We start from the raw sequence: 27,791 nt of genomic DNA on the forward strand, positions 1-27,791 counted from the left end.
TGAATTTATTTAAAATTGAGGCTCTTCTTGAAATCAGGGCTAACAATTACAGTTTTCATTGAGCAAGTTTGCATACAAAAATATTAACATTATGCAAGATTGTTGCAGAACTTGAACTGTTTTCATGAAAAGTATGGTTTTAAGGATTTGCATGAATTAATGTTTAGTCTGCAATTATAGTAATTTCTGGAAAGAGACAGAAAAAAAAAATCATACAAAGATCTGCTGGTATCTCTTTATGCTGTTAGTTATCTCTTTACAAGAAACTGAATGTAATCTGCTGCATTTTCCAAAATATTATCTTGATGTCAGGTTGTGATAGCTGGTGCTTTCTATCCAAACTACTTTACTTTTGGGAAATGTAATGAAGAATGTGCTGTGAGAGACCTTGCTGGCAAAGATCCAAAAACGACTGTAATGGTACGTTAAGAAGGTGAATGACCTAAGTAGTAGAAATGTGAAGTGTTTCGGTGGTGGTTTCAAGTCTTGCTCTGTCTTGGGCAAAAACATAATTATCTACTGTGATCCTCACTTTGTAAGTTGTCTTCTCTCCCATCTCCATTTCTTTCAATATAATAAACATTGTGTGGGTGGGCAATTTTAGAAGAATTCCTACTGAGAACTGCCTCTCTGCATTTGATTGCTAGGCTTGTGCAGGCAAACAAATTTCATAAAATTAATACAAGATTTGAACTAATAAAAGATATATTGGCTGTCATGCCAATATCTGCACACAAACACACTTATTTATGTCTTTAAAATTTTTAACATATCATTTAAGTATAGTGAAACAAAATATCTGGCTATATTCAGTCTTGTGGAATGAGGACAAGATCAGTTTTGCCATAGCAACATTGGTTAAGATTAAAGTGTTAGATATAAGGAGCTATTTACTTTTAATGCACATAACTCTTTAACAAGCAGTTGATAGGAGGCGATATCTTGAAGATGGAAAAAGTAGCTGTTGTGTCTTCATCAGTGGAAATGATCTTGGGCACAAGTGCTGGAAGTTCCTCAAGCTCTCAGTTTGAGAGATTCTTCTTGTAGCCGTACGATTCTCCTCATAGTGTGCACCAAAGATATAAAAGGCAGTTACTCCTCCTATTCTGTTCTCTCTAAATCTTCTTTCCTTGAGATTGTTTGTTTCTGCAATTTGACCTAGACTGTGGTTTTGGCCAGCAACTGATCTTAGTACTCTGACTTAAAGGCACATGAAGTTTTTCCAAAAAGGTATCCATTCTTTCCTGTCTAAGATGGTAACAACGAAAGAGAAGAACAGGCAGTTCTGTAGCCTCTGAAAAATAATTCAAAGTCCAGAATCTTGAACTTGCTAGTTAGGAGTTCTGTGATTCTGTATTAAAGCAAGATTTCCTGTGAGAGATGACTGAGTAAGAAGAAGATAGAGAAATGGATATCTGGCTACAGTCACATATTAATAGCTGTGAAACTACAGCCTTCGTTTGCTTTTAATTGCTCATGCACTTATGTTGGCTCTCTGCCTCCTGAATGAGACAGGTGTTAGAGAAAGCTTTTCTGTTGATTTGTAGCGTTAGTTTCCAAGTTAGTTTAGCTCATGGAATTTGTAAAATGCACAACTGTCTTGTTGCCTTGGTAATACATGTTAAAGTCATAATCCATTATACTTAACTATATACCACCTATAGAATTCAGTATACTTAACACTACACAATCCAATATATTTAACTAAAATGTTACTCTTAGCAGAATGCCTTTGAAAAGGTGTTGCAACTCGACTAACTTCATTGGTATGTAGTTGGTTTAGGGTTAAAATCCAAGAATAGCAGAATCTTTTAATAATTCAGTTTGGAAGAGACCTCATGAAGTTAGCTAGCTGTCTAGTGATATGGTCAAAGCAGAATTAACAGTGAGTTCAGACCATGTTGCTTAGGCCTTCATCCACTTGTGTTTGGAAGAAGCTCTGAGGATGGGGATTCTGCAACTTCCTGTGGGTCCCCACTTACCAGTTCCCTGAATAAACCAAACTGTACTTCCTAGACTTCAGGATGTGGATTCTGTTACTTGCCTCCTCATTCCCAAGATCTTTAGCTCCCTTCTTTCCTGGTTGCTGTGGCCCATGCTACTGTTGCTGATGATTTCTGTAAGAAATTCTGCATTGTTCACCAATAGCAGATCCAGAAGAGCCCTGTTTGGCTTATGACCAAGAAGCATAAGAAGCTATACCCTTCAGAAATCTAGGAGCTTGTGTCCTGCCCTTCTAGCAGGTTATCAGGGTACTTATTCTCTTTCCCTAAGATGCAAGGTCCATGATCTGGAGACCTGTGCATGTTGTCTAAAGATTATCTGCTTCATCCTGACTGATGTCTGCTACAAATTCCTACCTCAGTGTTACCCTTACTGACCTCTTCTCTTATCCTGACCCACAAGGCATTGCTTACATTGCTCCACGTAAGACCATCTTATATTTGAGCTGCTCCTCCACACAGGGGGAAGACCAGGAGGTTGCTCTTTTGACTGTCATCCCTAAGCTTCTAACCACCCTTAAGTGTTCTCCAGTTGGATGAGCTGTCCCACCCTACGTCAGTAATTCAGTATGGGGTAGTTACGTCAGGACATGCAGGGCTATAGCTCCTCCTGTTTCCCAGGCTATGCCTAGGTTCTAGTTCCCAGTGGTGGACAAGGGAGCATAGCATTCCATTGCTTTTCTGTTACAAGCAAAAAGGGCTATACTAGACAACTTCTAGGAAAAATTATCAAAGAAATATAAGGAGCTACGCATGAAGCTGCTTCATTTATAGTTAAAACATTCATCCACTGGCAGTTAGGGCAGCTTTAGCAGCAAAACTCCAATATTATTTTCTGTTGCGATCTCCCAGATTTAATGTAGTATATAGCAGTTTTTGAATTTGGGACTTAGATTGTACATCACTATCACAGTTTAAGTGAAGGTCAAAGCTAATTATTTAGGTGAATTTAGTGCTTTAAAATATCTGAATATATCCAAATTTAATTACTTTTTCTTAACAGCTGAGGAATATTCCTCCCTATGGATATCTATACCATAAACAGTTGCAGTCACTGTTTAGACAGTGTGGGCAGGTAAAATCTATTGCCTATGATGGATCAAAGTAAGTATAAGATACTTTAAGTATCCCACCTTTTTCATGTTCTCAGTTATGAATCTAGTAATCACTTTTTTTTTCAGTGGTGCACTGACAAAATGAGTTTATTTTTCTCTCTTAAGAATCTGTAGTTTAATGCATTGGCTACAGTAAGAAAGGTGGGTTTGAAGTTTGAGATACATTAATTGGAATAACATTAAGTAAACTAGCTGATTTAGAGACTGCCTTCCGGTTTGTCTCTTCTGTGGTCTAAGAGTGTACCTTAACTGCAGCTGATCAGTCTGTATTTCTAACTTGTATACTGAATTTAGCTTGTTTGTACAGTCAGATGGCTTTGCACAAATGCATGCGACTAGCTCTTCTAGCTAATCATCTCACTAACTTTGGACTGCAACTGTTCAAAGCTGAAGTCACGCAATCCTCCTTAGGCCTTTTCCAGTCTTTCCTTACTCACATATATTTCCATATCCTTTCTATTTCTATTAAATATGCTTAGTAAATTTGGTATGGGCTTGTGAGAATGTTAGAAAGATTTTCTTATAACCATCATGATAACTAATGTATTAAGATTCATAAGAACAACAGGCAAAGCTTTTGAAGAACCTACTTTTTACTGTTCACTGACCTGCTGAGATAAAGATAGGGAGAGGAAATGACAGCTTTTCTGGGATTTTTGTTGTGTTTTCATTCCTCATCGAGTACTAATTGCAACTTTACTTGGTGGGGCTTTTGTTTTGCTTTGTTGTGTTTTGCGTTTTTTTGAATAGGGCTTTTGTGGAGTTCTCCCGTAACCCAATGGAGGGCTTTAAGATTCTTCCCGCAGTATACCTGTCAGTCAAGATGTCACAGCTGAAAAGTCCTCTTTCACTGAATGCTTATCATCTAAATGATATTGAAAAGCAATTGCAAGGAGTCACAGCTCTGAGTGTGGAATCTCTAAGGTAATTGTATAGCATATGGAAAAACACGTTTCTTTGTGTTGAAATGAGATTTGCTGGAATCAATGGGGATTTCCATGGAAGTGTCACCAAGGAAGACATGTTAGGTTCAAAAAGCATGTGTGTAAACTTTGCATAAGCAGCATGTTTTTGTAGGACTAGAAATAACATACTTGTCTTGCATGTTTCTTTATAGTTAAAGGGGGTTTACTGTTGAAGAGAACACCAAGTATAGGCTTTTTCTTTGTTTTAAAGTTTTTAGTGCATTTGCCCTTGGTATATAGAAAGATGGATGTACACATTAATTTTTCTTCATGCTATAGACAATGTGGGGATTGTTAGAGCCAAAGCAAATAAGGAGTGGCATTTAGTGACATAAAAGTGAGGGAGGAGGAGTATAACAACAGAAACTGGGGAGAAGTGTAATAGCGTAAGGTGGGGAGGCATAATAGAAAATACTAATGAGGAATGCAGTGTAGTGAGTCTTTCTGGCCCACACCTACTTTTGTTAAAAATTCTGGTATGTGGGTTTCATTGTTGCTATATGCTGTCTGTGATTCTGAGCTTCAGGTCATACAAGCCACTTGTTAAAATGGTAATCTGCCTAGCTTCTGCTTGGCCTGGAGGCATTTTAGTATTTTCAAGAAATCTAACTAAAATAGGAAGGCCAGAATGAACTGGAAATGTTAAAGTGCAGGTGAATACTTCAGCAGCAGTTGACTGTATTTAGTGTTGAATAAAATATTTTAGCAGTTTGACTGTGCCCAAAACAGCACTTAAAATCTTTGTGGAAATTAATTCTTGAGGGACTTGTGAAGTCTCCTAGACTAAAAGGCTAGTTTTGGAGTTCTTAACTTCTGTCAAGTAAAAGGAATATGATATATAAAAAAAAAAATATGAATTTATCTTTGTGCTGGTTTTTTGTACTGTTTTTTAAAAAATTAAGCTTAGGGGGCATGCCATAGCAAAATGCCTCACTATTTAACCTTAATTCTTTGAATTCCTAACAAATGGATGGCACAGTTGTGTCTTGGTCTGTATCTTCCTTTGCTTTATTATAATGGCATTCAGTTACTCTGTAGTATTTTGGTTCTGCATGGTCATTTTGCATTCTAATAGAATTCATATGTTACTGACTAAAAGTTGTTAAGTACATAAATGTGGCCTAGGGACACCTTGGGAAGTAAATGAAAGCAAAAGAATAGGACTCCTGAGGTTTTGCTTGTGAAGTATTTAGCATCATTATTCCATTAACTTTTTAGAGTAAATGTGGACTGTCAAAAGCAGAGTGTGGAGCCTGTGGAAATTTCATTTGGTGCTTTACAACAGTTAAAGATGATCCCAAATCGTCTTCTGTCCATCAAGATAACAGAGGTAGGAATGTTCTACATCTGAAGTAAGGAATATCTAATAATCATTACCATAGTTAACTTTGAGGAGATTAAATTTGAGGAGATTAATATCTGATAATCTTTAATGAAAAGAATGGGTGCTAATAATGTTTTTAGCATAGAGGTAACCTTAGGACACATGGGGAATATTCTTCGTCTGCTTTTCAGTAGTTCTTTGTTAAACAGTGCTCATACATCACACATAAATTTCAAACATTGGAATTTACTTGCGCTTGACAAAATTTGTGAGATTTACTGGCAGTAAATGTTAGCTGGAAGTAGGCATAAATGTAAAGAAAATTGATGGGAAGGGGGAAATATTTGTTTCCATTGTAGAAATGAGAATCAGTAGGTATTTGGGCCATTTACCTGGTTGTTATTAACTGGCAGTTTTAATGAGAAACTGTAGATGTGAGAACTGAGATGAGTTAATGGTACTGCATGCTTATTCGGGAAAAATGTTGTCTGCGAAAAAAGGTAGTGTGTTAGGAGAAAATTGTGTGCGTATATAATATGTCTGGATTCTGAAGCTGAGAAGTTTTACATCTTGTGTTAACTATCTTCCCAACAAATAGAGTAATACAAGCAGTATATATGCTGCTGAAATAAAAACAATGATAAAAACAATCCAAACCACTGAAATTGCAGGCTGAAGTATTAAAACAGCTCCTGATACTAGTGGCATGGTTTGCAGGTGCAGAAAAGAGCACTTTCCTCATTTTATTCATGTAAGTGTTGCATCAGAAATGTCTGTGGTTTGGTCAGACATATTCTAACCATATAGCTATTTGTGTTGTGTTTGTTAACACATGAGCTTTAATGGTCATGTGTATTGAAAATAAAGGTTCTTCTTTATCGCAAGCATTTGTTAGAATATCAGAAATGGTATAGAAGTTCAGTAAGCCATTTGTAAAGATGGCTGATTTTATTCCGTTTTATTTCAGTAGTGGTGTGTTCTTTTCAGTGTCCTAAGGGATAGCTGATCATAACAGTAACAATGCTGATTTGTTAATAGATGCAGCTAACTGGTATTCTTTCACTAATAAGAGAAGTGCACCATATGTGTATCTGGCTAGTAACTGTATACATTGTTTTCTGTGTGTGAATTTCATTTAGAAAAATAGAAGCAATCTTTTCTAAATTTTCTGTACTTTAATAATGTTTATATTGGGGTGTATTTAGAGGAAAAATGTATTGCACATCAGTTAAACATTTTAAATTAACATCTAATTATGAGAGAAATGCTTCACTATTATTGCAGTATGAGAACTGTTGTATGTGCATGTCAGGAGTAGGAGTGCTTTAAAGTATTTTGCTCAGGTGTGTTTTGTATTTGATATAGAATAACAATACAAAATCTTATATTGTCTATTTTTTGTACTTTCAGATAGTAGAAGTTGGACACTTTTGGGGTTACAGGACAGATGAAAAAAACAGAACTGTACTTCAGGCTCTAACTGATGAAATTAACTACCAGAACCTGATGGATTTGCCAGTGTCTCCACATCCAGAGATGGTTTGTCTGGCACCATTCACTCATCTGGAAGATGGAGGATATTGTAGAGCTCGTATTCTGTATGTTTGTGGAGATTTTGCTGAGGTACAGCAATATGTTATATTAAATTGGTAGCATGTAATTGGGTTAACAATCTTGGAGTTATGCTTTCATTTTTTAAAGCAAGAAAAATGTTCCTGATGAAATTGGAGAGACATCAGTTTGATATATGGACCACTCGATGGATAAAGAACTGGCTGGATGTACGCACATGAAGAGTTGTGGTCAATGGCTCAATGTCCAGCTGAGAACAGTAACAAGGAACAAGTCCAGAGAAGGGCCATGAGAATGACTGGGGACTGGAGCACCTCCCATGTGAAGATAGGCTGAGAGAGTTGAGGCTTTTCAGCCTGGAAAAGAGAAGGCTGCGTGGAGACCTCATAGCAGCCTTCCAGTGTCTGAAGGGGCCTATAAGGGTGCTGGGGAGGGACTCATCATTAGGGACTATAGTTATAGAAGAAGGGGTAACAGGTTAAAACTTAAACAGGGGAAGTTTAGATTGGATATAAGGAAGATGTTCTTTCCTGTTAGGGTGGTGAGGCACTGGAATGGGTTGCCCAAGGAAGTTGTGAATATTCCATCCCTGGCAGTGTTCAAGTCCACGTTGGACAGAGCCTTGGGTGACATGGTTTAGTGTGAGGTGTCCCTGGCCATGGCAGGGGGGTTGGAGCTTGATGATCTTGAGGTCCTTTCCAACCCTAACTATTCTATGATTCTATGATTATAACTGTTCCAGTAAACAAATCTGTAGAACTAAAAACTGTAACAAACTGATGTCAGAATAGGTGAATTAGGGTTTTTCAAGAACACAGTAATATTTTAGTATTAAATTGAGAGGCTGTTGTTGATACAGTTGAGCTATCTTGTGTGCTGAAGTGGAGCAAACCAAAATAAAGACTAAAACCTCCAGTAACTTTGAAAACATACTGAGGAATGGCTATGTCAGAGTCCAGTGCTACATTGCTGGCAGCAGCCCCATCACTTCCTCTTTATAAATATATTGAGATCCATCTGGAAGTTTCTTGACCCCGCTGTATTGCTGGTTTTCAGTCATTCATGGCCAGATTGTCTAAGGTTGTTGTTCTGCCAGTGTTTCTCCCCCTGGTCTACACAGGTTTTCTTTTTTAACTTTCTCCTCCAGTTACCTATCTATCTTCCTGGACTTTGTTTTGCTAATTGAAGCAAGTTGCACTCTTCTCACATACTACATTGACTTTTTTTTTTCATCTGGTCTCCTTCTCACTCCTCGTTTTTCTTTTGACCTCAGTTTTCTGAAACAGAAATATGCATGCTCCTGTACATACAGTTCTGCCTTTATTTATACAGTGGTGCTAGTATTCCTCTTCCAACTCAGTGTTTCTCCTCTGCATTCAAAAAATATTCCATATGGTACATGCTACATATGCCTTTCCATAGCTTTTTTTGTATGGGCCCCCTCTTGTCATCTTATACTCAGTTCTGTCTTCTTGGTAATATCCAACTAATTAGAATTTATAAATAATAACAAAGTTCATAGCAGAAATTATTAAAAACTCCAAATATGAGCTTGTCCTTCATACCATTTGTTTTTTTCCATTCGTGTTGAATTCTCAGGTCTGCTCAATGTGATCTTTTCTGTATCAATGTTTATATTGCTTAGTTCTCGATCATCAGCAAATTTATTAGAATATTTTGAATTTTTATTCCAATGTCAGTAATGGAAACTTGTGCCACAGCTCCAGATTGATATTCATTTTTCAGGACAATACTTTTTATTTTCAGCACTTAGGGACAGATTTTTATTTATTTATTTATTTATTGCTGTATTGCCCTTTGCACCTCTCATTCCTTCTTTGAATTTCTTGATTTCTTAACATAGCTGGGTGTCACCTCTACAAAGTTAATACTAAAGAGATTGTCATAGATCATGGAATACTTAGGGTTGGAAAGGACCTTAAGATCATCTAGTTCCAACCCCCCTGCCATGGGCAGGGACACTTCACGCTAACCATGTCACCCAAGGGCATCTCTTTGAAGTCATAAAGAACTAGTGAATAACACTGCTAATCTCATCACTTTCTCTTTTGCATTTATGAAGAGGTCCCCAGATCTGTGTTAGCATTTGCTTATCTAAAAGCAGTTATTGGGTAATATCATTCACTGTTTAGAAGTAAGGTTGTACAGATTTAACTGCAGAGAGAGAGAGCCTTTGAGAAATTTGCCTTTTCTAGATTAGCAGATTACTTAAATTACAGTGGATGTTTAAACCAAGGAATCAGATAATAGACATGGTAAGATTTGGTGTATTATTTTTGACATGAGTTCCCTTGCATGTTTTCCGAGCTCTGAATTTGCTTCCATTTAATTTGATAAGACTTGTGTTGTACTGTAATTAAGGTTGTCAGTTTTCTTGCTGCCGAAAGTAACGCTTCTAATGTGGGAACTCTGCATATGCTCTCCATTCTTTTTCCAGGTGTTCTTTGTGGATTATGGCAATAGATCAAAAGTGCCTTTAAAGAAATTAAAAAGGATTCCAAGCTCTCTTCAAGAGCTTCCTTTCCAGGTAGGGGTGATACTATTTGCTGCTGCTTAACAGTTGCATGTCTGGTCTGGGAAACAGAAGTGTACTTCAAATCACAACGCTTTTCAGAATAATAATAAGGTAATACGTATTTTGGTAATGGGAGCACCTACAAATCACCTTCACTAATAAGATAAATGTTTTCCAGGAATGATCATGCACAGAGCAGTAATTCTTGTGTAACTAAATTGCATTGTATTTAATTGTTGCTTTAACACTTGCTGGGGAGGTGAGTGGGAGAGAAGCCTGAACTTGCTGCCTTACTGGATGTAAAAAAATATTGTATTTTTTTATAACTGAATGGTTGAACTAGGCCTTTCTCTGTGGAGACAATATACTGGGATCTCTCTGCCATCTGTAGTCACAGAGAGAGTGGAAGGAAAGAGGAAATAGCTCTAATAGCTGCCTTTTGCTGCTTGTTGCTTTTGGTTATGTTTCTTTCTGTCAGTCAGTTCTATGAGAAATAGAACTGCCTGGAAAGAGAATGTTGTTGTAGTTCTTCTATTATCTGCTTATATGAAAAGCTTGGGAGTAACAGACTGAGCAGTACATCAGCTTAGCTTTAATCCAAAGACGCTCTGAGCAAATGGCAGAAATTTATACAGCCTAGAAAAAAGCCCAGAGAGGAGAAAGTATCCACAACTAGTTTAATCTTTTGTTCTCTGCTTAAACCTAGCTGCTGCTTAAGTGGCAGCATAGCATCTGTCCTTGTCTGCGTGGCGTGAGTCTACTGTACAGTTAATGTGCAAAATATTTTTGCTCTATCAAGGCTTCTGCTCTGCTACACTATTAGTTACAGGACAAATACATAGGAGATGCCTGATTCAAATTTCACAAGGCTACAAGTCTCTGTTTTTGTGCTTCTTTGACATTCTTTGAACTACTGCCTTTACTTGGATCTTTTCAGACAGAACCCTTTTGATAATTAAATAGTGATATATAACATAGACCTGAGGGACTTTATACCTAATTTTTGAGAAAAATAATTCTCTTGAGCTATATTTACAAATCAGGTAACTAGAATTCAAGTGAAATTCAGCTTTTCTGTCCTCATTCAGTGAACTGAAACAAGTGTGTCATAGTAATTTTTTCTGAAGCATTTAATGATGAAAAGATAATGAGCAGAAGTGTAGTTTTATAGTTCTCTAGTTTTCTATATTTTATTTATACCTTCTTAGTACTAGATCTTAGCCGGCCTCATTTTATTTTTTTGAATAATTTATTTTAAAATATAAGTATTCATTTTGGCAGGAAGCATCGTTTTTTTGTGTTTTCTTCAGATGCATTAAAGGGAAGTGTATTTGTGCTTCAGGCCTAATCTTTTAATGACTGGTTTTAATGACTAGCTAGGAAAAAAAAACTGGTTTTGTTGAAAATTCGTTTGAAGACATAATTACAGCTAGTGGTTGGGGGAATGGGTTAAATGTGAGCTTCCTCTTGCCTGCCAGGAACAGAATAGCTGCAGTGGTCTTGCCAAGTTTTCTGTTACTGTAGTTGAAAAGAACTCTGGATTATACAGAGAAGACATCTCTACACCCTAGATTTTAATGTGGATGGTGAATTAATACCAAATTATCTTCTGTTTATACTCTGTTAGCTTTGTTTCATTAGCAACTATGTACAATATTGAAGTCAGATGTAATGTGTAGCTGTGTTGGCAATGATGGAATAGGAATTATGCCAGTAGCTTTACAGCAGTCTTAGTAATTAACATAAGCCACTGCAATAATTACGAAGTAATTTATAGTTACTAATTCAAACAGTTTGGGGAAAAAATATTTTTGTGCTGATTTCTACTCAGGTAAGCGTTGTTTTCCATTTTTTGTTCTAGGCTTTAGAATTCAAGATGTGCAAGATGCGTCCTTCTGCAAAATCTCTTGTGTGCGGGGAACAGTGGAGTTACAGTGCTAACCAAAGATTTGCCTCATTAGTAAATGGCTCTGCAATTTTAGTGAAGGTGTATTCACTTGTGCATAGTGTTCTGCATGTAGATGTTTTCTGTTCCGAGGGGTACCAAGAGTTTGTGAATATTCGAGATGTGCTTATTGAAGAATGTTATGCTGAACTAGCAGAAGAATCATATGAATCACAAGTATGTATTGAGTAAAGTTCCTTCTACTTTTTTTATACTAATATACTTCAGCTCAGACTGAAGTGCTGAAAAATTGTGTTGAAGTCTTGACTAATCCCATGGGATTAGGCAAGGTTAATCCTCGAATAGGACAACATATGTGTGTTCATCGTTTATATTAACTTGTTGTCTAAAAGCATTGCTGCTTTGAGACTTCTTTTGAGAGATGTGTCCCAAGCGATAATTGCATCTGAACTGTTCCATTGGTTTTTTTAAACTTTGAAAAAATGTACGTCTCATAATTTTAACTGTCTCCCATATATAATCTAAAATGTAATGAGAACCTTGGGTTTTGTATTTGTATGTGAGTTTGTATGTAGGGTTTGTGTAGGGTCTTTTTTATAAAATATATGAAAAATGTAGCCATTTCATGGTTTTAACACTCTTCCATTGTTATGTAGCAAAGCCATAGTTTGCTCAGGGAATTATTTTTGGACCAAGTAAAAGAACAGAAAATGTCTGTATCTTCAAGAAAGGAAGAAAAGCATCTCCTTGAAAGATTGTTAAACTGCTTTTCTGAACATAAATCTAATGTGCCAAGCCATAAGGTAACTTGGGTGGTGGTTTTGGTATGTCATTTCATGACCCTACTTCTTACAGTGTTAAAATGGAGATGAAGACTAAAAGTATCTTTAACACCCAAATCACATCTGATGCCTTTCATAGTGTATTCTGTTTTCTGTTGGTAAAAAGCTGTAATGAGAACCACTGAGACTAGCTTTTTGGAACTTCTAACAAAGTTTTGAAGCTTTGCCTAAGAGCCAAGTGAACCAGCTCTTCTAACACATTTTAAGGCAGCACTTTGAATCGCTGCAGAATAAAGATAAAAAAACTGAACAGTGTTTCCACCTCTGGTAGGCTTTACTACATAAGATACAGCAGAAAGCAAGGTTACAGTGCTACTGGTTTGGGGTTTTTTTGTTTTGTTTTTCCAGAAAAATTTTGAACATGATTTTTACTATAAACAGTGTTTTGTTCTTCCTCAGCTAGTGATAGGTAAGCTGCTAGGATAGGTAATGCAGTGAACAGTCTAGTAACCCAAACTCAGAATTTATCCTTGCTTGCTTACTTTGAGATATTTAGTCACTACTAACCTGGAATATAAAACATGCAAATCTGTGTCCTGCTCTGCATTCTGATTACAAGTTAAGCCCTCATCTGTATTATAATTCTGTTCACATTTCAGACCCAACAATATTTCAGGTTTTCAAGTGTCTCTTCATGCTCAATTTACCCACAGGAGTAATCCTGTTTAACTGCTCACTTTATGAAAGTGAGAGATTTGTCAAGATTAAAGACTGCTCATGTAAACAAAAACATGACCTGATTTTATTAGGTACTCTGTGAAGTATGAACTTGTGCTTTTTAAGCCAGATGGAAGTTGTGAATCCCTGACACCTGTGAAAAATACATTATTTTTGTTGAAGTGCCTCAACAAGCAAGTGCTCTAGATGGGTGAAATGAAAATGCTGTTTATCAGTTTATCAATTCAGTGTTGCTCAGTATATGCTGAAATGTGTTTTGGGTTTTATTTATAGAGTATTTTGATTTGGAGAGATCCAAGTGCTGGCTAACTAGAATATCATTTGCTCCCTTTCTTTTGAAGGTAACAGTTTTTGGCCCATTCAGTCCGTATGAGCTGAAATGCTACAGTATGACAAGAGTATCCCAGTTCAGGTATGGGAAGACTTTCACTGTGAAGTATAGGCACGTTCTCAGATAGAATATTCAATATATAGGCAAAACCCATCCTAGTTATTCTTAACAGATTTTCACAGAATTTTTATCCTTTGAAAGGACTAAAGGAGTCAGTATTAAGTTGCATTCATATGCACACTATCACTATGTAAGAATTTAAGGATAGTTTTATTAGGTGCTTTAATGTCTTACAAAGAGATAATTTATTAATCATGTACATCTGTTAAATGGTATTCAGGTAACTTCTGTCCATTGAGGTTGGATTGTGAATTTAAAATAATACTGGGTTTTTAATGTGTCTGTATGGGGTTTGGTTTTTGGTTCAGCTTTTTTAATGTTGAAAATACTTTATTTCCTTCCAGAAAAATTCTTATACAAAAGCAAAGCATAAACTCTGTTGTTCTCCATGATGCTTCAGAAGAAACCTCTCAGCAGTTGTTGGTTTCTGCGTCTGTATCAGCAAATGCAACTGGTAATGCGTAATAAAAGTGTTCAGACTGTTTCTCCAGACTTTGGTTTTATGGGAATAGTCCTACGAGGAAATGTTACATCCTTTTGAGGTTTCATTTTCATTAGCTACTCCATAGAGGTGGTCTTTTTTTTTTTTTGTCCTATGTGTGTGACAGGATCTGCTGTGATTTTAGAAGAAACGTCTTTGATGCCTCCTATTCCTGGCCTGCTTCCACTCCTCAGTATGCTGTTTGCTCCTGCTATAGAACTAAGGTATTCATGCCTTTTAAAAAGCAGGAGTGTGCATGTGTTTGGGTATTGTTTTGGTTTTTTAGGATCCCTCACAAATTGGTGACTTTTTTTTTTCCCCTGCTTTTAGCATTTCCTGTTCATGTAATTCTTGTATCTTTTAATCAGTTTCAGTATAGTTTGTAGCTAAGATAACTTGTTTCATATACTTAGGAATTGGTGCTGCAGGCTATACTCCCACAGTAAGGCAGTACAGTTCCTGACAATTGTGCTGGAAGCCTAGGAAGATGTACTGTAGAACTGGGCAAGTTTTAAACCAACGTGAGGAGAAGAACTTGCTTGATGTTTGTAGAAGTGCATAAACTCTTCTGTAAAAGAGCTCTGGCAGTTGCTGTTGTTTGGTTTAAATTCTTGTGTCTGTGGACTGTCACTTCAACATAGTGAAGCTAGCTTTCCTTAAATTTTATTTTGCATATGTATGATTTTTCCTTTTAAGTTTTATAAGTGTATGTTTCTGTAACCAGAACTTTAGTTTTGTTTCATCACTATATTTGAAAAAAAACAGCATGACTAAGTATGAATGCCTCTCAGTTGTGTTAGCTTCTTCAAAACACCTGCATCTTGCTTGGCATGGCTTGAACAAATTCATTTAACTCTGCATATGAGTGTTTAGTTTTTTCATCTCTAGGTGAGATTGTTTTTCTTCTTTTCCATATAGGGTTGATAAAAGTGGAAAGTATTTCACTGGTGTTTTGTGCGGTTTGGGTTGGAGTCAGAATTCTGGAGCTCCCCTGCTTCCAGAAAATGACATGGAACTGACATTTGATGTGCATTTTGGAGTGGAAGACATATCAGAGGTAAAACATGTATAAGAATTTATCAAGCTGCTTGTCTCAGAGCAGATCAAACAAATAAAAATCCCTGTATTCCTCATTACGGCCTTTTTGCAACTTGCAGGCAGAGATCTGTCAAAGGCAAGTACATGTATCCACTCTCGTTATGCAGGACAGAAAGCCGTATTTGACCTGTGCTTCAGATTTGATATGGGCTTTTGTCCTGGGTTCAGCAGTAGCAAAAGACCTCACATGCCCTGATTAGCTCTGTGTACAGAGCAGGTGATGGCCCATGGTTTCTGGTAGCTTTTTAAGGACATAGTGGACATGCTGGTGCACGTATCGTAGAATCACAGAATGGTTTGGGTTGGAAGGGACCTTAAAGATCATCTACTTCCAACCCCTCAGCCATGGGCCAGGACACCTCCCACTAGACCAGGCTTCTCAAAGCCCTGTCCAGTCTGGCCTTGAACCCCCTTGAAGGGACAGCTTCTCTGGGCAACCTGTGCCAGTGTCTCACCACCCTCGTTCTTCCTTCTAGAATTCAAATCTACCCACTTTCAGTTTAAAACCATTACCCCCTGTCCTATTACTGTATGCTCTTGTAAAAAGTCCCTCTCCAGCTTTCTTGTTGGCCCCTTAAGGTACTGGAAGGCTGCTTTGAGGTCTCCATAGAGCCTTCTCTCTTCTAGGCTGAACAAGCCCAACTCTTTCAGCCTGTTTTTGTAGGAGAGGTGCTCTGATCATCTCTTTGACCCTCCTCTAGACTTGCTCCAATAAGTCAGTGCTCTTATGTTTGTGGCCCCGGAACTGCACACAGTGCTGCAGGTGGGATCTCACGAGAGCAGAGTAGAGGGGGAGAGTCACAGCCTTTGACCTATTGGTCATGATCCTTTTAATGTAGCCCAGAATATGTTTGGCTCTCTGGGGTGCAAGCACACACTGTCAGCTCATGTTGAGCTTCCATCATCTGACACCCCCGAGTCCTTCTTCTCAGGGCTGCTCTCAATCCAGTTTCCACCTAGCCTGTGTTTGGCCTTGGGATTGCCCCAACTCAGTTTCAGGACCTTGCATTTGGCCTTGTTGAACTTCATGAGGTTCACGCAGGCCCCCCCCTCAAGCCTGTCAAGGCCCCTCTGGATGTCATCCCTTCCCTTCAGCATGTCGGCTGTATCACACAGCTTGGTGTCATTGGCAGACTTGCAGAGGGTGCACTCAATCCCACGAGGTCCATGTTGCCAACAAATGTATTAAACGTCAACAGTCCCAGTACTGACCCTGAAGAACATCAGTTGTTGCTGGTCTCCACTTGGACAGCAAGCTGATGACCGCAACTGTCTTGAGTGTGACCTTCCAGCTAGTTCCTTACCCACCCAGTGATCTATCCATCAGATCCATACCTCTCCAGTTTAGAGACAAGGATCTTGTGTGAGACAGTGTCAAAAACACGTTTCACAAGTCCATGTGGGTGACATCAGTTCCTATTTCCTTATCTACCAACACTGTAACCCCATAGCAGGAGGCCACCAAATTTTCAAATCCCTGATGCACAATTTGCCCATAGTGAAGCCATGCATGTGAAAATTACAGACCCATGGAGAAAATCCTCAAAACTTTTACAGAAGGAATTCTGTGTTGGGAAAAGAATCCAGGCAAGTGGTAGCCTGTATGTTTTGTGGCATATCTGAGTAACCTGGATGATTGTGGTATTAAGGGGATGAACATTAACATCTTGAACCAGCAGAGATGCATCTAGAGGAAGTGTTTCTAAAGCTTCAAATGGTTTTGCTTATGTTAATAATATTTCTGTTGAAGTTTGGTGGTATGGGTGCCACAGCCTCTTTGTGTCAATATATAATAATATAATACAATACAATATAATACAGAGCTAGTGCTGGTTTAGAGTGCTTTATATTCTGTCACTGGTGTTTTTATAGATAAATATCCTAAGGACAGCCATTAATAAGCTGCTTTCTGAACGCACAGTGTGTTTTGAACAAACAAGAGTGACACAGCTGCAGGAGGATGTTCGTCAGAAGCTTCTACGGTAATAATTTCATAGAAATAAGATAATCTGTTTCAGTCTCAGCAAAACCAAAATAAATAATTGCTTGAAGCATAGCTCAGATTAAGCTTTAGGGAAACAATGTATATTCTCATTTAATGATTCATTTAATTTACTTTTGTTTATTTATAAAGCAGTATACTAAACAACTTTAGACTTCTTGTGGAAGCACTGGTTCTTCAGGGAAGCCTGATCACTTAAGAGTCATGAAACATAGACTGTAAAACTTGTTCTACAGGATACCACTTCTGGTGTACCTTTGCTTTGTGCGTGCAGGACAAAGCTAATAAAGTTGTACAGCATAAGAGCGCAGATAAGAGTGCAGAAGGATTAAGAATTTTTTTATCCCTACATGTTACAGTTGAATCATGTGTGCTGTCTTCTTCCCTCAACAGACCAGTGTAGGATAGGTGTTGGCCAAGTTAATTGCGGGAAGTCCCATGCTAATTTGTGAATGGAAGTAAAGCCACCTGTCTTTGCTTTGAGCCAGCTGTGGCAGTGGGCTGTGTGCACCTTCAGAAAGTGGTGGTACAGCTCCACAAAGGCTTACCTCAAAAATGCATGCTGTTTGTGCTTTCAACTTAAGGAGAACCAGTGCAGGTTGATGGCAAGCTCTTCATGTTTCACATCTGAAAATCTCTTGGTAAAATCCCAGCTGTTGAGGATACTGCTGATTAAATGTTTAATTTCCTGTTTGCGTCCAGGTACTTCAGGCCAGTCGATGTCTGTATTGCCTTTGGACACTGCCATGTAGTACCACGTTTAGGCTTCAAAGCTGAATGAAGTTTGCTTGTGTGATTCATGTGGTAACAATTGTAGGGAGAAATTGAGGAAAGTGGATAGGCAGAAAGCAGCAAAACCACATAACCTTTCTGGAGGTGACTGTGACAGTAACAGGAGCTCATGTTTGGAAACCAGCACTTACATGCTAAATTCAAGGCACAGAAATGTCACTGCTGTTTCTTTGGATATGTGAATACCTGCTAGTGTTTCACATGTACCTGCTAGTTAAAATAGTACCTATTTTAGGTTGATTGTTCAGACATCTCCAGCCAGGTGGGAGAGGAAGGAGCAGCCTGAGCAGCTCCAGCGTTGACATGCTCCCCACTTCCATCAGCGTTCCCTGCCTGACTTGGTCATTCTCAGCAGCCTTCTGGGTTTTTTTTTCTTTAGGATTTTACACCTCTTTGGGTAGCGTTTTCTCTCCTAGATTTTTTTGTGCTTTTATTGATTCTGTTCCAACAATCCTACAGTTAATTTTTCCAGTTTTGGGGTTGGGTTCTTTTTTACCTTTTTGAAGAAAGAGACAGTCTGGTTATTGTCATGATGTCGTCTTTTCCTTTGTGTAAAATCTGCCTGCATTTTGAATGTTTTCTTCTCATTATACTTCATGTCTTGGAAAAAACTAACTATTAGTAAAAGCACATAGGTAAAAATTTAGCCTGACCAGTCTTTCATAATTTTCCTCAATTTTTCAAAAGCTAGTTGTATTTACAACATGTCACCACTACTTAAGACTAAAATCAGTTTTTGAAAAACACATCTAGACAGAATTAATTAATGTCTACTGCTGTTGTACTTCGCACAGCTTGAAGGAATAACTGGAGCAGACAGAGAATCTATAGTAATTGAGTTGTCATGCAAAACAACATACCCTAAAAATAGCTTTATTATACATTATAGTGAATAAGTATGCATAAAGCTTATGGAATAAATGACACTTGCAAATTTAGTACTTTTTAAATTTAGAAAAAAAAACATAATTTTCTTTAAAAGAAAATAATTCTTATCAACTTAACATCCCTATGAAAACCTGTATTTTGACTTTCTACACTAGAGGGGCAAAGTATAGAGAAGTGAACTAATCAGACTAGATTAGCAAGGAAATTTAAGATTCCCTTAAGCACAGACGCCTCATAAATGCCTAGCTGTGTCTAATACAGAAATTCCTTTTGCTTTAGAATTAATCTAATACAAGTGTATTTCTTAAGGCTATTTTTATGTAATTTCAGTTTAATCTGCAAATCAAAACCTCGAGAAAAAGTTGTTCCTACATGGTACGAGAAGCCGTATGCATGGAATCAGGTAAGGGTCTACAAATATATTTTTTTTCCTTTTCCCCTACGAAGAGTAGTTGGAGTACCCCAACAGTTAGTTAAGAGTGCTCAAAGGGAGAATTTCCTTTGGAAGGATGTCTTTTTTGGGTATTGAATTTAAAGATTCTGAAAATACTGTACAGTCGAATTTAAGGCGTAAGAACTGTTGAGTATACAGCAGTCCCTATTTATATCCTATTAGTCTAGTTTGTTGGGTAGCTTGAGTTTTTACTTTTGCAGTTTAGTTTACACTTTTCAAACGGAACATGATTTTTGAGAGACATATTTATCTGAATGTAGTGCATTTTGTTTTGGGTTACTGTGCTTTCAGGTGGCTTTTCCCTTTAAGCAGACAGAAATGTGACTTGCTTTAGAATGAATGTGGTGGGATCAGGTCGGAGGGCAGTTTTCTTGAAACCTGGGATTGTTTCATAAAGCTGAAAAGTCTGGCTTCCTGCTGTTAGAAATCTTACCTTTCTTTCTGTAAGGGCCTCTGCAGGCCGCTATATTTCCTGATGAACAAGTGCTTTTTCTTAATTAAAAAAGGGTGAGGAATTACTGAGTGCTGTAGTAAGGCTTCTACATACACCCCCCCTGTGTCTCTCCCACCCTGAGGCAGATAAATGAGCAGTTTGGGTCTCCTTGAAAAGATGGGCAACAGTAAACAAACATCAAGGGCTCTTATTTCTAGTAGCCATTCCCTGAGGGGTTACAATGTGTTGTGATACACTGCTTTAAGCCAAAGTGTTTCCATATTGCAAATGTGATTATCCTTGGTATTATGAAAATAATCTCCTATTCAGTTATATTGGTGTTTAGCTTGTATAACAAGTTAGTGTATAGGTGCTGGATCAGGATTGTCCTCACTGCATCTGAAGAATTTCAAGACATCTTTTTTACATCATCACATGAAATGCTACCTGTAATGCTTTGGAATTGATTGTGTAATAGTATATTGACTCAGGCAAACCATGAGATACAGCATTCCATAGCACTGGCTATTTATGTTGACATGTGTGGCATGGAACTGAAATTCCTGTGTGATTTGAAACTCAGAACTCTTCAAGACTCTTTTCCCTAGCTATGTTATATAGGAAAACATAATTAAAAATGCTTTCTGACTTTCCTCTTGCATCTTTTGATTAGGTGCATCCTCAGCATATTATTGACCAGTCTGAAAAGCAGCATGAAAGAAGAAATGGTCTTTATCAGCTACATAAGCTTGTTTTGTTGAATGCTTAAGGATTTCTAGAAGTCTTTCAGAGGACAAGGAATTGCAGCTAGTCTGAAAAGTTTTTCTGTCTTCTATGTAACCCTTGGACTCACATTTTGCAAGACTGTTTCTTGAGATTAGTGTAAGTGTACTTAAAATACAGTTTGGAACATGTTAATGCATTTTTAGAAAGCTAAGGTTTGCTGACCTAGAGCAGGTGAGTTTATGAATAAACTGGGGTAAAGCAGGATGTATTTTTCATTTTAATAATACTTCTGAACAGGTTTATCACAAGGTATGTGAAAGACAAAATCTAGGTTTAGTTGTTTGTTTTCTGTCTAAAGGCTCCTAAGCCATAGAGCATGATTTTTTTGTCTTTAAATACAAGTTGTATTTTCCTGTTACTTTTCTCATCAGCTTTTCAAAAAGCCATGCAACAAAGGTTTTCCTTAACTGAAGAAAACTAGAAGACAAAGGAAACTTGTGATCTAGATTATGTTCTTATAAGAAGTATGTTTTCATATATTGGATACATTTTTTTCATTATTTTTTCATAAAGAAAAACATGATATGGTTTCTCTTCCTGTATGGTGGAAGAATGCTTTTGAATTAGTTTCATGGCACCTTTCTTTCATGTTTCATCTTTTCATTTTACTTTTACCTGTGAGATCTTTACTCCTAAAAATGAGGTCAGTGGTTTCAGAATAAAATGCTGAAGTGAAATAAAATTTGTCTCTTCTGTTGTGCAGTCATGCTTAATAAAAGCTAAATTTAGTTATTAATGGTATGTGATTGCATTCATGAAATGTATGAATACAAAAACAGTATATGGAAAATGTTAACCTTTTCACTGTTCAGTCAGCGATTTGAAGGCTGCAATATCGGGTCATCCTCTGCAGAACAGACAGAATCATACCATTTAAAAAGTACTAGATTTGGGGAAAATAAGGGGATGCTTAAGTGAAGAAATTATTTTAAGATGTACTTAAATAGGGGGGCAGCTGAGGTGAGTATCTCGAGAGAGGCCGCCTTCAACACCGGAGCGGGGGAAGCTCAGCGTCCAGGAGCCTCAACTCACAGCGGCAACAGCCACCGAGGGAGCCTCGAGTCCTCGACAGGACCTGCCCGGGAGCCGGCAGCTCAGCTGACGTGAGAGAGCAGCTGACTCACAGGGGGCGGAGCCAGGAGGGGCGGCACCAGCCCTGATTGGTTAAAAACCTGCCCAGGGGGGGCGGCGAGCAGAGCGGGTCGAGGCAGCTCGGGCGGGCAGGGGAGCCGGATGGAGAGCGCTCAGCGTGTGAGCAGCGCCCGGTCCGGGAGCTCTGCCCTGGCTGCCCCGGCGGTAGCAGCGTAGGCACCCAGAGAGAGGAGATGAGAGGGGAGGCTGCAGTGCAGAGCTCGGGGTGTAGAGAGTGCCTGCACCGGTCTGGTGAGGGGAGGGTGCACAATGGGAGGGCTGCACTCGGTGCTCCCTGGTGGAGGTCCTGCAGCAGGGACTGAGCTGCGGGATGCTGTCAATAGACTGCGAGATGTCAGGGAAGCTGAGAGGAAGCAGGAATGCTTGCGCCAGGCCCAAACTGTGCAAGGGCCTCGAGCGTCCATTGTAGCTCATGGAGGAAAGAAGGAGGCCGTTAACCTGGGAAGCTGGGAACTAGTGACAGAAAAGAAAAACAACAAAGAAAGGAGGAAAAGGACAATTAAAAGCCAGGGGCTTCCTCCTAAACCACTTCGCTGTCCTGCAGGGGGTTGATGAAACACCCTTGCACCAGAAACAGCCAGCTGGTGCACTGCTAAAGAGGATCTCTACTGGTGCTGCCAGGAAAAAGCAGCAAGATGTAGGAGACTCTACTTTGAAAGGGACAGAGGCACTCACCTGTCGGCCTGACCTGCTCTCAAGGGAGGTGTGTTGCCTGTCAGGCACTTGGATCAGGGATGTTGCAGACAGGCTGCCTGGTCTAGTGAGTCCCACTGACTTACCCACTTCCAGTGGTCCATGTGGGTGCTACTGATATAGAGAGCAGTAGCCTGGGGAACATGAAGAAGGACTACAGAGCCCTGGGAGAGGTGGTTAGGGGCGCTGGAGCTCAGATTGTCTGTCAATTCTCCAGGATACAGGGGAGGACCTTAAAAAGGCTGGGAGGATTGGCCAGGTTAATAAATGGTTAAAAGGGTGGTGCCATAGTCAGGGGTTTGGGTGTCTTGAACATGGGACCCAAGTTTGTAGGCCAGGTCTACTGGAGGCTGGGGGAGCTGCTTTGGTAGGAGGCTTGCCAGACTGGTCAAGGATGCTTTAAACTAGATGTGCTGGGGGAGGGGGGCATCGTTCCATCCCAACACACCCAGTCAGCTGCCAGCACCTGTAATAAATGCTCGGAGCAATGTAGAGATATTTCAGCTACTCCAGCCAATGAGCCGGCTTCATCTAGAGCTAGGCTCAAATGCATCCATACAAACGCCCATGGCATGGGAAACAAGCAAGGAATTAGAGATGTGTGCACGTCTACAGGGGTATGATGTAACAGGCATCACAGAAACATGGTGGGATGGCTCTTACGACTGGAGTGTTGGAATGGAAGGTTACAGGCTCTTTAGAAAAGACAGGCCTGGCAGGCAGGGAGGGGGAGTTGCCCTTTATGTTAGGGACATCATAGGCCCCCTCTGGAAGCTCTCAGGAGAGCTGACTACCCTGGATTTGGAGAAGGCTGAGGTTCTGAATGACTTCTTTGCCTCGGTCTTCGCTGGCAAAGGCTCTGGCCACACAACACAAGTCTTGGAAGGCAGACGCAGGGACTGTGAGAATGAAGACCCTAGGCCTACTATAGGAGAGGATCTGGTTCAAGACATCTTAAAAACCTGAATGTGCACATGTCCATGGGACCTGATGAGATTCATCCGTGGGTCCTGAAGGAGCTGGCGAATGAAGTTGCTAAGCCACTGGCCGTCATATTTGAGAAATCATAGCAGTCAGGGGAAGTTCCGGACGACTGGAAAAAGGGAAATATAACCCCCATTTTCAAGAAGAGGAAAATGCATGACTTAGGGAATTACAGACCAGTCAGTCTCATCTCTGTGCCTGGCAAAATCTTGGAGCAGATTCTCCTGGAAGGCATGCTAAGGCACATGAAAAACAACAAGGTGCTTGGTGACAGCCAGCATGGCTTCACTAAGGGGAAATCCTGCCTGACCAATTTGGTGGCCTTCTATGATGGGGCTACAGAACTGATGGACAGGGGTAGAGCAGTTGATGTCATCTACCTGGACTTGTGCAAAGCATTCGACACTGTCCCACACGACATCCTTGTCTCTAAACTGGAGAGACATCAATTTGATGGATGGACCACTCGGTGGATAAAGAACTGGCTGGATGGCCGCACACAAAGAGTTGTGGCCAATGGCTCAATGTTTTCCAGCTGGAGACCAGTAACGAGTGGTGTCCCTCAGGGATCGGTGTTGGGACCGGTCTTGTTCAACATCTTTGTCACTGACATGGACAGTGGGATTGAGTGCGCCCTCAGCAAGTTTGCCGATGACACCAAGCTGTGTGGTTCGGTTGATACGCTGGAGGGAAGGAATGCCATCCAGAGGGACCTCGACGTGCTTGTGAGGTGGGCTGATGCCAACCTCATGAGGTTTAACCATGCCAAGTGCAAGGTCCTACACCTGGGTGGGATCAATCCCAGGCACAGCTACAGGTTGGGCAGAGAAGAGATTCAAAGCAGCCCTGTGGAGAAGGACTTGGGGGTGTTGCTTGATGAGGAAATGAACATGAGCCGGCTTCAGTGTGTGCTCGCAGCCCAGAAAGCCAACTGTATCCTGGGCTGCATTAAAAGGAACATGACCAGCAGGTCGAAGGAGGTGATCCTGCCCCTCTACTCTGCTCTCGTGAGACCTCACCTGGAGTATTGTGTGCAGTTCTGGTGTCCTCAACATAAAAAGGACATGGAACTGTTGGAACAAGTCCAGAGGAGTGCCATGAGGATGATCAGGGGACTGGAGCACCTCCTGTATGAAGACAGGCTGAGGAAGTTGGGGCTGTTCAGCCTGGAGAGGAGAAGGCTGCGTGGAGACCTCATGGCAGCCTTCCAGTATCTGAGGGGGCCTATAAGGGTGCTGGGGAAGGACTCTTCATTAGGGACTGTAATGATAGGACAAGGGGTAACGGGTTCAAACTTAAACAGGGGAAGTTTAGTTTGGATATAAGGAAGAAATTCTTTTCTGTTAGGGTGGTGAGGCACTGGAATGGGTTGCCCAGGGAGGTTGTGAATGCTCCATCCCTGGCAGTGTTCAAGGCCAGGTTGTACAAGGCCTTGGGTGACATGGTTTAGTGTGAGGTGTCCCTGCCCACGGCAGGGGGTTTGGAACTTGATGATCTTGAGGTCCTTTCCAACCCTAACGATTCTGTGATTCTATGTATAATAGTCGATTTCTGTGGCTGCTTATAAGGATTGCTTCCTTTGACATTTTACTAATCCTTGGGAATTATAAGCCATCCTTCTTTATATAGCAAGAGAGGTTTAACAGAAAAACTGCATCTCAAGTGGCTTAGACAACTGTATTTCTCAGCTGAATGTTGTATGTTATTAAGCGTTGATTTAAATATCTTGAGGGGGCAAATGAAACAGGCAGAATATCACACCTTTGCCAGTTAATGATGGGAATTTCTGTAGGAAAAGGTAACTTGGTGACACGAAAAGGCATGACAGATAATGTAACTTACCCTTATTTCTCATAAGCAACACCGAAATTGAGAGGAATAGACTGTATTTTCCATATTTATTTATTTTTCATATTTCTGTTGATGATGTGCCCTGCTCTGTTCGTGCACGTGTGCTGCCATCTGGTGGAGGCTGCTTACTGATCTGCTGCTTGCTCCCCTTCGATGGTCTCCTGCATGTTATAATTTATGTTTTCAGTGAAGAAGAGGTGCTCTGATGGCTCATGTCACAATAAACTGAAATACTTCTCTTCTTTTCATTGTGATGAGAGGAGTAGATAATGCTAACTCCCCGCAGTCCTATGAGTCATAACCTGCCACTGGTCAATTGAAGAACTGTATGAACTGTTGGAGAACTGTATGAACTGTTACAACCTCCCAGTTTTGTTCTGGGTACATAATAGGCCTGCAGACATGATTCATGACAGGTTATTTTTGAAGGAAACAGAACATCTTACAAGTTAGTCTTTGCTGGGAATGTTTGTTATTGTCAGATGAAAATGTAGTACTAAAATTTAAAAAACAATTGTATTTTATTATTTGATTTAGGTTTCAACAGCATTACAAAGTCGCTTAAACAAGTTTAACAGCTTCATTGGTATTTCTTCTGTAAATTAGTATGTAAAAATAACTTCACAGAATCATAGAACGGTTTGGGTTAGAAGGGACCTTAAAAATCATCTAGTTCTAATTCCTCTGCCATGGGCAGGGACACCTCCTGTACCAAGTAGCCCAGATAATCTTTTGGTTTACACTGAGATCTTGCAATTTTCCTAGATTACCACTTGCACTGGTTACAGCTGGATTAGAACAAATAAATGAGATTCACAGAAGACTTGCCTGCCAGCCTATTCATTTGGTCTTCAGATCATTAAATAAGAATAATAATAAAAAGGATAGTTTTACAAAATGATAGAGCATGTGAAATGAAATACCTTTTGGAATTACAGTTCAAGAGATGCACAATAGGAACTCTGTGACTCTGGAGGAAATTTGAGAAGCCTGCAGTGGAGTGATGAATATGTTGTATCTGAGAGAGTTCATCAGTTTCTCTTGGTGAGGGTGTCACAGCAGACAGTAATGTGGTATTTGTTGGGCTGGAGCAATTTTAGCCTTAGTTTGAAGTTTGTTGTTCTTTCCCCCAGAAACATTGATAACATTACTGTCCGTCAATGATACGAACATATGTTCATAATCTCGAGTTCTTTTAAGCTATTATGAACACAGTGTTGGATCAGCCCAAGCCAGCTCATTGAGGTTAGCATCAGTACCCTTCTTTCTTCAAATAAGTATGTGAATAATTTTTTATCACTCAGATGAGCTCTGTATTTTTCCTGTATCCCTAAATGTTGCAGAGTAAAGTGGTTTCCAGTAAGATGTATTTTGAGAGAAGAGGGCTGAAAGGACATGAAGACACTTCTTCACTGTGATGGTGACTGTGCACTGGCAGGGGTTGCCCAGAGATGTTGTGGAGGCTCCGTCCTTGAAGGTACCCAAAAGCCACCTGGACATGGTCCTAAACAGCAAGGAGGATAGATCTCCAGAGTTCCTTCCAACCTCAAGCTGTCTGTGATGCTGTAATAAAGAGGCTTTTCCAAAAGCATGTGTAGGTAAAGCTGGAGCCACCAGTTACCTATTAGATGAGAAATGAGTGCCTTTGATGACAGGAAACTGGATTTTAGAAATGAGAAGGGCTAATGCCTCCAGTAGTTAAATGCCAGTCAAGGACTGGGATAGCTTAGAGGACCGGAAGATCTCCAAACGTGCTTCTGAATTTATTTTATGTAAATTTATGTGGGTCTGTCCATAATGAACAAGGGAATGCTGACTCTTGGTATGCTTTCCCAGTTTGTGGCATACAGTTCACCCTGTAGTATCATCATGACTTTTCTGAGCTTAAAAGTCTCATTTATTTGACTAGCATTTAGGAAGGTGATGGACTCTTCATACACACTGAACCATCTTAGGCATGCTTTGAGAGATTCTTCGTGTAGTTATCTGTAATGTTGGAAAGAGTAAGCAGCTACAGAAGCAATCTGGAAGAAATGTTTTCTCTTTTCCTCTGCACACTGCTACTAGACTATTTTGACTTAAGGTGAGAACTTAACGTGTGCATATCGAGATGAGAGGGAATCTCCTATACCTGGGAGGGGATTTTGGGAGGCAAAGTGGTTTTTATTTTGCAGTGGGTCGATGAAGGTGGAAGATAATACTTTGAACACACAAGAGTATTAAAGATGGGTAAAATGATGGAAAATTAAGAAAGCAGTAAGAATGGAAAAACTTTCCAACTTTCCTCCTGAGCTGGTGGTTGAAATGGGTGAGCAGTGGGGCAAGGTCAGAAATTGAGCACAGAGTTAAGCTCCAAGGTTTTGGTTAGAAGCTTCTGTATCTTTAAGGGCTGCCTATAAAACATTTTGGTAAAGGTTGATGGAGGAGGTGGGAAACAGAAATGAAACTGTTGTGGATCTTGGGATAGAGAGACTGTTGCCAGTCAGGTGGTACCTAGAGTGCCCAGACTTCTTCCAAGCTCCACCTTCCACTTCTTTTCAGAGTGCAGTTGACCTAAAGCTGTGTGTCTGTTATACCAGCTGTTACCCCCAAGCACAGGGAGGCTGCCAAAAGATGAGGGAAATGTTGTATCTGGTTCCTAAATTGATTCTTAAGAGTGCTTGAGAGCTCTTGCTCTGCAGTTATTTCAGTAGTAGTATATAGTTATGATGAACACCTTTCCACAGTGAAAGAGAAAATGATAGAATACTAAAACTAAGGAACAAACCTGGACATTTTAGTCCCT

General features: G+C 39.7%; 1 protein-coding gene across 4 annotated transcripts in view; it reads left to right on the forward strand.

Annotated features, from left to right (window-relative positions):
- The window catches only part of TDRD9 (tudor domain containing 9), a 73,440-nt gene extending 52,616 nt beyond the window's left edge, over positions 1–20,824 (forward strand). For 2 of the 4 annotated variants that reach the window (XM_061464100.1, XM_061464101.1), the window contains 15 exons: positions 313–420; positions 3,007–3,107; positions 3,869–4,042; positions 5,302–5,413; positions 6,818–7,030; positions 9,438–9,527; positions 11,377–11,637; positions 12,078–12,224; positions 13,283–13,353; positions 13,737–13,846; positions 14,001–14,097; positions 14,792–14,930; positions 16,844–16,953; positions 18,984–19,056; positions 20,214–20,824. In XM_061464100.1, coding sequence (XP_061320084.1) covers positions 313–420; positions 3,007–3,107; positions 3,869–4,042; positions 5,302–5,413; positions 6,818–7,030; positions 9,438–9,527; positions 11,377–11,637; positions 12,078–12,224; positions 13,283–13,353; positions 13,737–13,846; positions 14,001–14,097; positions 14,792–14,930; positions 16,844–16,953; positions 18,984–19,056; positions 20,214–20,309 — 1,902 coding nt within the window. In that variant the 3' untranslated portion in view covers positions 20,310–20,824. The remainder of the gene's footprint in view (positions 1–312; positions 421–3,006; positions 3,108–3,868; positions 4,043–5,301; positions 5,414–6,817; positions 7,031–9,437; positions 9,528–11,376; positions 11,638–12,077; positions 12,225–13,282; positions 13,354–13,736; positions 13,847–14,000; positions 14,098–14,791; positions 14,931–16,843; positions 16,954–18,983; positions 19,057–20,213) is intronic. The other 2 variants (XR_009745200.1, XM_061464102.1) reach the window with 2 other exon arrangements.
- Positions 20,825–27,791: the final 6,967 nt, after the last annotated feature.

The sequence above is a fragment of the Pezoporus flaviventris genome, unplaced genomic scaffold (assembly GCF_033815535.1).
Source record: "Pezoporus flaviventris isolate CSIRO_AGI_PZ_B2104156 unplaced genomic scaffold, CSIRO_AGI_Pfla_v1 ptg000036l, whole genome shotgun sequence".
NCBI lineage: Eukaryota > Metazoa > Chordata > Aves > Psittaciformes > Psittacidae > Pezoporus > Pezoporus flaviventris.